Consider the following 13192-nt stretch of genomic DNA (forward strand, 5'->3'; position numbering starts at 1 on the left):
TCTTGCCACTGGATCTGGATGGCTGCAAAGTAGAAAGTGAGACTGGTGACTTTGCACAGACCTCCCTCACTTAAATCCAATTCACTTGCAAATCATGGCATAATGTTCCTGAAGTCATGGTTCTCTTTGAGAATGGAGGACAAAGACAACAATGGACCCACTCTCAAAATGATATTTTTATATACATAAAATATGTAGAATTGCAAAGAAAATCAATTATTTGAAATGCAGCTACCAAAATATTGGAAAAAACAACAACCCCAAAACCAAGTTTCCATACCCTAGATTAAAAACTCCTGACATAAGCCAAACATCTAATTTTACTGATGAGGAGACTGATATCAAGAGAACTGAAGTGACTTCCCAGATATAATAATCTGGATATATAGTAGCATTTGTAGCCCAGCATTAGGAGTTGGTCATTTGAGAACTGTTTCTTGTTGGTCAGTTCTTAAAGAGGAAGTATTTTTCTGTCCTTAGAATGGCAACATTATTTTGATCAGTCTCTAGAGAGATTATGTTATTGGTCTTTCTTTGGAAAGTTGGTATTTTATTGGTCTGTCTTTGCAGTCTTGGGCCTGGTACAGCAAGGTTTTTCTGGGAGGTGTTGTTTGCTGTTTTGCAATGTTTTAAAAAAATAAAACACCCCTCCCTCAAACCTATTTTTGGAATCATAAAAAATGTTTAAAATATTATAGTGCTTAAAGAAAGAAATAGGTATCGTTCTAGGATTTATTAATTACTATTGCATTCCAAATCAAGAGACTGAAGTGTAAACAAAAAAGATACTCATGTTGTTCTATGATAATAAGATAGAGTCCAGGGATGATAGCACATTTTGTTTCTATTCCTAGAATGGCTGAGAATGAGGGATCTCTTTAGGGTCTCCAAGAGGTAGAAGTGCTAAAGGTGATATATTATTTTGGAACCAGTAGGTTGAGCCTTTGCAAATGGGGACCACCAAGCTGCCTAAGTCAAGGAGAGCTCTTACAGGATGGAAACAGATCAGCAGTGGGAATCAGGATATTTGGTTACCACATTTACCTCTTGGGTGAGATAGGTAGACCTAGACTCAAAAAAAAAAAAAATAAATACCCTTCATTCTGAAAAAAAAATATACAAAAGATTAACACAGAAAGGCATGTAAGGCTGAAAAGAAAAAAAAAAGGTTAAATACAACCATGATGTAAAATTTAAAATGAATCATATTATGACAAATATAAAACTGAAGAGAAGAAATTTGAGAATAGTGAACAAAAATAAAAGAATCTTTAGCAATAAAGGTATTTCATATTGAGATTAAACTATAAAATAAAATTATTTCCAACTACAGATTTTGAATGAATTCACCAAAGTAGTTTTGGTTTCCAGACCTATTCTGGCCTTGCTTCTAATTTCACTTTTAGCTCCCATTTCATTTTACAGAAAATACAACTTGCAGATTTCTTTGCCATTTTCTGTCTAGTCTTGAGTTCTGTGTTTGTAGAAGGTCCAGCTCCCACTCTTGCCTCTCTTTTCTTTCATTACTCTTTTGTTCCCTCTCTTACTTTTCCCCCCACTTAACAGTATTTTATTTTTTCCAATTATATATAAAGATAGTTTTCAATATTCATTTTTGTGAGATTTTGAATTCCAACTTTTTTTCCTTTATTCCCCTCTCCCCAAGACAGCAAGTGATCTGATATAGGTTATACATATAAAATCCTTTTAAACATAATTCCACATTGATCATGTTGTGAAAGAAGAATCGGAACAAAAGGGAAAAACCAAAAGAAAAGAAAACAAAAAACAACAAAAAAAGTGAAAATAGTACGCTACACTCTTCATTTAGACTCCACAGTTTTTTCTAATGGATATGGATAGCAATTTCCATTCACAAATCTTTGGAGCTGTCTTAGGTCATTGTACTGCTCAGATCTGAGTTAAGTATGAAAGTTGAGCGTTATACAATGTTGCTCTTACTGTCTACAATGTTCTGCTCCCTTCACTCAGCATCAGTTCATGTAAATCTTTCCAGGCTTTTCTGAAATCCACCTACTCAACATTTTTTCCTTCCTTCCTTCCTTCCTTTCTTCCTTCTTTCTTTCCTTCCTTCCCTTTTTTCTTTTCCTTTTTTCTTTCTTTCCTTTCCTCCTTCTTTCCTTCCCTCCTTCCTTCCTTCCCTCCTTCCTTCCTTCCTTCCCTCCTTCCTTCCTTCCTTCTTTCTTTCTTTCTTTCTTTCTTTCTTTCTTTCTTTCTTTCTTTCTTTCTTTCTTTCTTTCTTTCTTTCTTTCTTTCTTTCTTTCTTTCTTTCTTTCTTTCTTTCTTTCTTTCTTTCTTTCTTTCTTTCTTTCTTTCTTTCTTTCTTTCTTTCTTTCTTTCTTTCTTTCTTTCTTTCTTTCTTTCTCTTTTCTTTCTTTCTTTCTTTCTTTCTTTCTTTCTTTCTTTCTTTCTTTCTTTCTTTCTTTCTTTCTTTCTTTCTTTCTTTCTTTCTTTTCTTTCTTCCTTCCTTCCTTTCTTTCTTCCTTCCTTTCTTCTTTTCCTTCTTTCCTTCTTTCCTTCTTCCTTCCTTCCTTCCTTCCTTCCTTCCTTCCTTCCTTCCTTCCTTCCTTCCTTCCTTCCTTCCTTCCTTCCTTCCTTCCTTCCTTCCTTCCTTCCTTCCTTCCTTCCTAAGGCAATTGGGGATAAGTGACTTGCCCAGGGTTACACAGCTTGCTCATCATTTCTTATAGCACAATAGTATTCCATCACATTCCTCTACCACAACTTGTTCAGCTATTCCCCAATTGATGGACATCTTCACAATTTCATGCAAAATGCTCTAGGCTTGGCTAGAAATCCAAGTTATAGACACATCTCTGCCCTGAAGAAGTTATAATTTGTACATCAAGAAACACTTAATAAGCACTTAATGTGTGCAAAGCACTATATGAAGTACAGAGGATACCTTGTTTACACTAATATTTCTGATCCCTAAACACTTGAAGAGCTCTTAGTCTCTGTGGCCAGGTCTTGCTTGAATAATATCCTAATGAGTGTCTGATGAAGTCTATTTATTTCATTTCTTTCTTCTTTATAAAGCAAAACGTTTTTGTCATATGAAAAACATTTCCAATGTCTTATATCAGGAGGAAAGGTCTTAAGAACTTGTGAATTCAGTAGAATGTGTTTTCCCTATATACAGCTGTGGCTTGTGGTAGGACACCCTCCCATGTTGAATAGGTATAGAGATCTAGGTGTAGATCTCAATGATTCTGCCAGGGAGGTTTACTATTTAGATGAAGCCATCTTTATCAATCAAGGTGAATGTTGGAATGAAGATATCACAAGACACTTTCTCTAGGTGTTCTAGATATTGTGGCCATCAGTGAATGAAGAGACCCTGACTTCATGCAATGGAAAATTTCCCAAAGTTTTTTAGGGAGGCAATATAGACATCAATGACATATTGAAGAGCTGGCTTCCTCTACATGTGTGAAAGAGTGTCTTTCTCTTTCATCTCCCTGAAGTCAGTTCTAAAGGGAGTTGAGGCCATTTATCTGTCTATTGGTCAATATATCTTTGCCTGTCTTCTATTCTATTCTATTATTTTATTCTATGACTTTTCTATTCAAAACTCTAATGCTAATTCCACCATTCTCTATAATGCTGTGTCAACATTCTCTCACCAGTTAGGAGAATTTTATTTAAAATATTCTAGGTTTGGTAGGAAAACATTGGTTATATCTCTTCAAAATTTTAAATCCTTAGTTCATAGCAGAAGACTCTATACCTACTAGATACTTAATCATTTTTTTTTGCATTGAATTAAGTGATTTAAAATCTTTAAGTGATTCTCTATTACCTCCAAGATAAAATGGAATCTGCTTGATCTGGCCTACCATGTGGCTCCAACCTGCTTCCCAACTTATTTATGAGTATTCCTTTTCATCTCTGTTCTAGCCAAATTGGACTAGTAGCAGTTGTTTGACCCACCATCTCTATGCACTTGTGCAAGTTTCCAGCCTTGGAAAGCACTCTGCATTTTTATGGACAAGTCATTTCTCCTTTCTAAACTTTGGAATGATTATTTTGCAAAATAAAAAGGATGAACTAGGTGATCTTAAAAGCTCCTTCCAGCTTTAAGTTCTATGATGCCATGTTTTCCTTCTTGGGGAACCCTGAAACCAGTGACCCTCTACTTGCCTCCTTCAAATCTCTTTGGGGATCTCTGTTTGAAATAGTTTGCTGGAGGAGGGACCCCCCCTCCTCATAGTTGGGATATTCCAGGAAGCAATAAGCACCCACATGAAAATAGCTCCAGTTCCTCTCCTTAATCCACAGCCTATCCTTTTATCCGATGGTATCAGGCAGCCAGGAGGGAGGGGGAAGGGAAGCTGCAAGAGCTGGCCTGAAAGGACTGTGAGTTCAAGGGATGGGAGCGACCTAGGGGAAGATCCGATAGGGGGAAAAAGGCCCCTCTGTTCCAGCCTGAGTCTGGGAGTCTGGAGCCATGTGGGTGGCCATGGGAGTGCTCTGGTGTTTGGCTCTCAGGGAGCTTCCCCAAGCACTTGGCTCCTGTCCTTCCCAGTGTACCTGTAGCCTGCATAGCCTCAGCGATGGCACCAAAAACAGGTAAGTGGGATGTCAGGCGCTGCTCTAATACCTAATTTCATTTCTCAGAATGAGGGCTCTATGTCTGGGAAAAGATGGACTAGAGGGACCCCTCCTTTCTAGGTTGTGTTCCTTTTACCAAGTGGATTTGCATAGAGATAGGTTCAAGGTTTGGCTCTGTTTAGTTCTGTTGTGACCTTGGGTAAATGACTTAATCACTCGGGTTCTCATTCTCCTCATTCATAAAACAAAGGGGTTGTTAGACTCTTAAGTTTCCAAGCTCCCTTGTAGCTCTAAATCCTATAATCTTTGATTTCATGTGGGAGACCCTACCACCCTTTTTTAGGTGTTAGAAAGCATTTCATGATAATCATATTTCATGGTGATCAAATGAGGTACTATTTTTAAAGTACTTAGCACAGTGTCTGGCAGATAGAAGATGCTTGATAAATGCTTGTTCCCTCTTGCTCCCATCTGTGTGATCAAATATATGAGAACCCTGGACCTGAGCAAAAATGGGACTCTGATTAGAACACAGCAAAGCATCTGGATCTTTTCTTTGCCCTTTGATAGGGGAACAGTCTTTCCTTCTCTCCTCTTCTCTCCCTAACCTGGGCATCCTTAGCTTGGGTACCATGGAAAAATCTCTATATTTCCAAAATACTCCCATAAATACAGTCCATGGAGAAAACAGGTGAAGCAATCAGGAAGAAATATTCTGAGAGGAACATTCTACATAGTCTGGAGACCTGAGATTGTATTTTAACATGTATCAACGACTCAAGCAAGGAAAGTAAAGGAAATATCATAAATCATAGATGTCAAAATTCAGGAGCTGTATTTGAGGTGATCTGTCCAGTCTCTCACCCATTCAGTCCATAGAGTAATCTACTGTACAGTGGTTTTCTGAACAGATGGCCAGCTAGCCTCTGCTTAAATGCTTCCAGTGATTGAGAGCTCACTCAGGAGGCAGCCTGCTCCATTTTGGGACAATTCCATTTCTCAGCTAATACCCTCATTTTTACTATGAAACTAAACTGTAATTTTCTTTAATTAAACATTTGCTAGAACATCACAAATAAAGCTTTGGTATTCTTATTGACTACAGCAGAGAATCAAACTATTTTTCCTTCTCCCTCCCATATCCTGGAATCTCTGTCTTCCTGTTGATTTGAGTTGGCACATAGTGCTGTTTGCCTAAAGATCCAAAATTGCTAGTTATGCTCTGATGATAGCAATTCCTACTGCTTATACATATAAGTCCTTTGGGAACTAATTTGCTTTAGGGAAATTATTGGAAGGACTAGGAAACCTCTACTATCCTCTCTTTTCAAAGTCCTGGAAATTACCAGGGAGGGGAACTAAAGGAAGGGGGTGGGGAATTGTAGCTATGATGTTGAGACTCTTCCCAGCATGGACTGGGAAAGGCCAGGGAAAAGCACACAGCTGGCTACTTACAAGAAACCTTTGATTCATTTGCTGCAAAGGGTTAGCCATAATGAGCAAATGTGAACCCTTGGAAGATACAAAAAGCTGCATCTCTTGAGCATTCATATTTACATAGAACACTTAAGATGAGCTAGCCATGTCAAATATTTCTTAATTCTTATTTTATAGATAAATAAAACAAGGCTGAAAGCTACTAAATAATTTGCTCATAGTCACAGAGTGAGTTGAAGGAACTGGGACTAAGTCTGATTTTGAGCCCAGTTTTTTCCATTATACTTCGGTGTTTAGGGAAGCGTGACTGAGACATTTCCTTCATGGAATTTTATGATTACAGAATTTTATATGCAGAAGATTTTAGTTTGATGCAATTCAATCCAACCAACAATATTTAGTGTATGTGCAAAGCGCTATGCTGAAGACAATAAATAAAGAAAAATGGAATAGGCCTTGCCCTCAAGTTGTTTATAGTCTTCTGATGACAGGGAGTTGCAATCTGGATACAGATAAGTAAATACAAAGTGTGTGTATAAAACGGTTTCAAGGGGAGAAATTATTAGCTAAGGATATCAAGAAAGGCTTTGAAGGAAATTTGGACTGAGAGAGGGAAGTGAGGAGAAAGAACATTCTAAACTCAAAGGAACTATTTTGTACAAAGGTGCTCAGGAAGGTGGAATGTTATACATGGAGAATAGTTAATAGGCCAATTTGGTTAGAACTAAGACTACATGAAAGGGAGTGGTGTGCTAGAGTGAGCTCAAACTCTTTCCAAGAAATACATATTAGAAATTGGCAAATACTATACATCATGGTTTGGTTTATGTTTTTTTTAATTTCTAGACTTAAGAAGGTGATGAAGGAAATCTTAATTCACATTAAATTTAAAAGATGCAAATAGTATCCCCTCCTTTTGAGAGATGATTGTTAAGCATTTACTAACACATCCCTGAGAGTATTTAAAGCAAGACAGGAAAGGAAGGTGAATAACACCTTACATAGGATTTTAAATGTCCTAGAGAAAATTTTTGAGTAGGGGAATGACATGGTCAGATCCTTGCTAATGGAATATTCATTTAGACGTGTTGAGTTTGACTAAAGGATGTCTAGCTAGAGATATTCAACAGGCAATTGGTAATGAGAGACTGGAGTTAAGCAGAAAGTTTAGAATTGAATATATTTACGTGGGAATCATTTGAGATGATGAGTAAGCCTATTGTAGATGATGAGATGGCCAAGGGAGAAGAGGTAGAGAGAAAACAGAACCTTGGGAGAAACCTCCACATCCAGTGGATGAGAGGATGATGACCCAACCAAGAAGACTAAGAAAGAGTAATTTGGCAGATGGAACAAGAGTCAAGAAAGAGAAGTGCCATGGATACCAGAGGTAAACAATATTTCTAGGAGAAGGGAATGTGGTCAACATAAATCACTAAGTTCAACACCTTTTTATAGAGAAGTGAATTAAGACCCAGAAAAGTAAACAACTGATTATTGCCAGAACCAAAATTAAAATCTGTGTCTACTCCTAGCTGGATTTTATGTTTTTATAACAAAAGCTAAGATATGGAAATCTACAATATGTATATGAGCATAGTGACTCTTGAGAATTATACAGTTGATGGAGGATTGAAAAGTGACATGGCTGCAATTTAGGAAAGGATTCAAAGGAGAAAGCACAGAGAATAATGACAGCTTCAAGATTTGTAATCTACAATGGTTTCTTTTTCTTTGGTGTTCCTATAGGATACCTTATCTGTTCTACTCACTTAACATTTAGCATAGTGGCAGTTGTTTAAATATTATCTTATCATTATTCACCTTTTCATGTATACATCTTAAACAAATTCATTTCTAACTTCATCCAATAAAACTTATTATCTACTGTGTATACAATATATACAACTCAGATCTTGTGCTTAAGGATTGAGGTGAAAATCTTGATGTACTTGATCAGACTACCCATGGACTGCATTGGGTTAACATATTTTATTATTTTTTTCCAGGTAAAAGATTTTAAGCATAGTTAGTTAATTAAGAAAATAAAAATTGGGGGCAGCTAGGTGGCGAAGTAGATAGAGCACCAGCCTTGAATTCAGGAGGACCCGAGTTCAAATCTGGTCTCAGACACTTAACACTTCCTACCTGTGTGACCCTGGGCAAGTCACTTAACCCCAGCCTCAGGAAAAATAAAAAATCAATGCCATTTGATACAGTATTTTGCACACAATAAGAACTCAATAAACATTTTTATCTCATTCATCCTGAACTCCAGTAATTCTTTTTAAAAAAAAAGAACCAATAGTGGTTTTTTTTCAATTACATGTAAAGCTATTTTTCAGCATTTATTTTGGTAAAATTTTGAGTTCCGTTATTTTCTCCTTCCCTCCTTCCTTCTAAAAAAACCAAGAAATCTGATCTAGATAATACATGTACAAGCATTTAAAATATATTTTCATATCAGTCATATTGGGAAAGAAAAATCAGAATCAAAGGGAAAATCATGAGAAAAAGAAGTATATATATATAAAGATATTTACATTCAGTCTCCATTGTTCTCTCTCTGGATTTGGATGGCATTTCCCATCCTAAATCTATTTGAATTGTCTTGGATCACTGCATTACTGAGAACAGTTAAGTCTTTCATAATTGCTTATCACATAATCTTACTGTTACTGTGCACAATGATCTCCTGATTCTGTTCACTTCACTCAGCATTAGTTCATGTAAGTCAGCCTAGGGTTTTCTCAAATCAGCCTTGTGCCAATATATTTTAGGTCTGGACAGCATTCAAAAGAAAGTGACCAGAATGCAATGAAAGGGTTGGCCAAAGGAGATGGTGATGCTTGTGTGGAAGAAGGGAAGTTAGGGATGACATAATAGCTGTCTTCAAGTATTTGGAGGGTCCCATGTGGAAAAAGGGATTTAGTTTATTCTGTTTGGCCTTAGGAGACTGAACTGAGAATGGCCAGATATGACAGAGAGGCAGATCTTAGATCAATGATAGGAAGAGTTTCCAATATTTGGAGCTGTTCAAAAGTAGAATGGTCCTCTGGAGGTGGTGATTTCTTCTTCTTGGGAGGTTGTCAAGATTTTTTGAAGGCTGCTGTGGAAGGCTTTCTATACAGGTGAGATTTGGACAAGATAAATGTCCTTGGATGTCCTTTATACCTCTGAGAGTTTTGATTCTGTTAGTTCTAGAGGGACTATTTGCTCCTTGAGGGAAAGATTTTTATGCTATTTATTTGAATCCTACCCAGTTACCAAATAGTAAGTACTTTATAATTTTTTTTGTGGAGTTTATTGAATGGTTGAGACTATTTATACTTGTATAGACTTATGAGAAAAATATGAGTTTGAGTATAAAATATTAGCTGTATCATTGGAAGCTGGAGGCAATAGTATACAAAATTAAGATGGCATATGAAACTAAATGGCACAGGATTACCACTAAATGTTGGTATTTTGGCCTTCTCTTTCATATCTGACTTAGGGTGGTCATATGCAATGACCCTGAGATGACCCTTCCTCCCATGATGATCCCATCGGACACCTCCAAGCTCCGCATAGAGAAGACAGCTATCAGGAGAGTGCCAGGTGATACCCTCCAGCAGCTCACTCGCCTTGAGTACCTGTGGCTGCCCTATAACTCCATGACCAGTGTCAGCTCTATCATGCTGCGGGGCCTGTGGAGCCTTCGAGAGCTGCGCCTCCCTGGGAATCACTTGGTATCCTTTCCCTGGGGAGCTCTGGGGGATACTCCACAGCTGTGTCTGCTGGATCTGCATGGGAACCGCCTCTCAGCTGTATCTGCAGAAGCTGCTCGCTATGTAAGGAACCTTACTTTCCTGGACCTCTCCAGCAATCAACTGATGCATCTCCCCCAGCAGCTCCTCACCACCTGGTCTCACCTACAGGCTGGTCCTTTCTCCCCCAATGATAACTCCAAGATCATCCTGGGTAAGAGAAGTCGAGTTGTCTGGCTCAGCTCCTGAGAATAACATCCAGAGGCTCTCAGGGCTTTTCAAACACATGAAAGGATAGGAAAACACATTGTGCTGGGTAGGCCCTTGATAAATGAACAAATTCAGGAAGCTCTTTCTTAATTAGTCCACTGCCATATCTGTATAAAGCACCTATCACTGAATGTCTCTATACCAGGTGCTTCGGGGGATGCGGGCAGAACATACAACAAAATCACTGCTCATACAAGTTAGAATAAGAAAAAGGACTTGGAGGTCTCAGACTTCCTAACTTATAGTAGGTCATTAACTCTCTTGACAGCTGGGTGAAGTGCTATTAAATACATAACATAAAATACACAATATTACAAAGCAAAACAGCTGTATTGAAATATAGCTATCACTTTTTTTTTTTTTTTTAAAGTTCACAGACCTCAGGTTAAGAGCCTTTGACTTAGACCAAAAGCCTTCACTTTTCAGAGGAAGAACTTGAGTCCCAGAGTGATTAAGGGAGTCATACAGCTATTTAACCGAGTGCAGGAACTTTGACTTGAGATGTTTTTCTCCCTACATCACGTCATCTCTTGGAAAGCATCCCTCTCATTCACAGGCTTATGGGATTTAGAATTAGAAGGGGCTTGCAGAAATGATTTAGTCTGATTCCTTTATTTTGACAAGTGAGGCTCAGAAGTAACTGGCCTGTCCAAGGTCACACCAGTGGTATATTTACTGCCTGTGCAGGGCTCGTATTTCAACCTAGGTTCCCTTACTCCTAAACCAGTAGCCTTTCTATTATAGCACTATCAGAGAGTCAATCTTAACAGGCTTCAATCTAGTTAGAGAATGGAGTCTCATAGAAGCTATCTCTTTTCTCTTCCTTCCTTTCTTCCTTTGCTCCCCTCTCCTTCTTTCCTTCTCTCCTTTTCTCCTTTCCTCCACAATCTTTCTTTCTTTCTTTCTTTCTTTCTTTCTTTCTTCTTTCTTTCTTTCTTTCTTTCTTTCTTTCTTTCTTTCTTTCTTTCTTCTTTCTTTCTTCTTTCTTTCTTTCTTTATTTCTTTCTTTCTTTCTTTCTTTCTTTCTTTCTTTCTTTCTTTCTTTCTTTCTTTCTTTCTTTCTTTCTTCCTTTCTTTCTTTCTTTCTTTCTTTCTTCTTTCTTTCTTTCTTTCTTCCTTCCTTCCTTCCTTCCTTCCTTCCTTCCTTCCTTCCTTCCTTCCTTCCTTCCTTCCTTCCTTCTTCCTTCCTTCTTTCTTCCTTTCTTTCTTTCTTTCTTTCTTTCTTTCTTTCTTTCTTTCTTTCTTTTCTTCTTTCTTCTTCTTTCTTCTTTCTTTCTTTCTTTCTTTCTTTCTTTCTTTCTTTCTTTCTTTCTTTCTTTCTTTCTTTCTTTCTTTCTTTCTTCTTTTCTTTTTTCTTTCTTTTTTCTTCTTTCTTTCTTCCTTTCTTCCTTTCTCTCTTTCTCTCTCTCTCTCTCTCTCTCTCTCTCTCTCTCTCTCTCTCTCTCTCTCTCTCTCTCTCTCTCTCTCTCTCTCTCTCCCTTCTGAGTCCAAGGCTGGTGTTCTAGCCATTGTGCCACTGGCTTCTCCAAGAATCTATTAATAAGTGCTAAATTAATTTAGGGAGCTTGAATCACTGTACTGGAGGTATTTGGAGGAAGGAGATTATAGTTTGTGCTGGAGTAACCAGGAAGAAAGAAGCGTCAAAGAACATGTTGAAAAGGGTCAGTTGCTCTAGTATGTGACCTAGATCACGGCTTCTTAAACTTTTCCTACTTGTGACTTCTTTTACCTGAGAAATTTTTCACTTCTCTTGGGTATGTAGGTATATAATATGGTCATATGCATCAAACATTTACTGGAAATAATGCACAATTTCACAGCTCCTACATTCAGTTCCGATACCCCATATGGAATTGCAAACCACAATTTAAGAAGTTGGGACCTAGAGGTCAGATCTGTGGATATGACCCTAAGAATTAGGAAATGCTAGGCTGCACCTTTAATACTTCTGAATGCAACAAACTTTCATAATGGAAGACACAGACCAGCCTTGAGTGGTTTAGGGGTAGGATTTGTAGAAATGACTTTGTGATAGAAAAAGTCAAACAGAAAGAAAAACAGCTTGATTTAGACCCACAATTCTATAGTCATTATGACTTTTCTTATCACTAGTTCTTACTCTGGAATGTTAATTTATACCCTCTCACAGGGTTTAAAGACCAGTTTTGCCACTTATTACCTGTGTGACCCTGGTGGATTACTTTATCCATTTTTGCTTCAGTTTTCTCTTCTTGCTTGGGTCAGTTTGAGCACAAAAGTATTAGGGAGGAATGTTGGTTCTTTTCAGTCACTTCTTGTTTCCGTGTTTGGGCTAGTTAGCTCAATGGGTTAGACCATGATATTTGTAAAACCATAGCTACTGGGTTCCATGAAGAGTCACCTCTGGAAAATGGTGAAAAGGTGATATGTGAGATCCCTGGCTGGCAGAGGAGCAGTGTCCCAGGGAAACTGTTGGCAAGAGAGCAGACCGAGGTTATTTTAATCATTGATAGATGAGCTCTCATTTATGTCCTATCAGCCTCTAACATCAACTACCATCATGAAGACAAAACATTCCCCACTTCTCGCTTCCTCTTGAACTCTTTAGTTAGGATGTTGCCATATCAAGATTCTTTTCCCTCTTAAGTCTACTTATAATGTCGATTTTAATTTGATTTCCTCCAAGAATAAAAATTTGTGCTGTGAAGGTTTGGGTTGATGGGTTGAAGGTAGGGTGATGTGTGTGTCTGTGTGCCCACACATGCTAATAAAGCTTAAAACTTCACTCTTTTATAATACTCTATATAATAATATTTTCATATGTATATTTTATATAGAATTTACATCGTCATTTATACATACACATGTGTATATGTTTTTACATATTTACACACACACATATTCCACAGACTAAAATCAACCCTAATCTCATATGGCCATTTAACAAACACATTCTCTCTCTCTCTCTCTCTCTCTCTCTCTCTCTCTCTCTCTCTCTCTCTCTCTCTCTCTCTCTTTCTTTTTTTTTTCCCCCTGAGGCAATTGGGGTTAAGTGACTTGCCCAGGGTCACATAACCAGGAAGTGTTAAGTGTCTGAGATCAAATTTGAACTCAATTCCTCCTGACTTTAGGGCTGATGCTCTATCTACTGCATCACCTAGTTGTCCCTCAACAAATACATT

General features: G+C 37.7%; 1 protein-coding gene across 1 annotated transcript in view; it reads left to right on the plus strand.

Moving 5' to 3' along the window:
• Positions 1-4471: 4471 nt before the first annotated feature.
• The window catches only part of LRIT2 (leucine rich repeat, Ig-like and transmembrane domains 2), a 24051-nt gene continuing 15330 nt past the window's right edge, over positions 4472-13192 (plus strand). The window contains exons 1-2 of the mRNA XM_074284869.1: positions 4472-4593; positions 9509-9975. Coding sequence (XP_074140970.1) covers positions 4472-4593; positions 9509-9975 — 589 coding nt within the window. The remainder of the gene's footprint in view (positions 4594-9508; positions 9976-13192) is intronic.

This window comes from Sminthopsis crassicaudata, chromosome 2, assembly GCF_048593235.1.
Source record: "Sminthopsis crassicaudata isolate SCR6 chromosome 2, ASM4859323v1, whole genome shotgun sequence".
Lineage (NCBI taxonomy): Eukaryota > Metazoa > Chordata > Mammalia > Dasyuromorphia > Dasyuridae > Sminthopsis > Sminthopsis crassicaudata.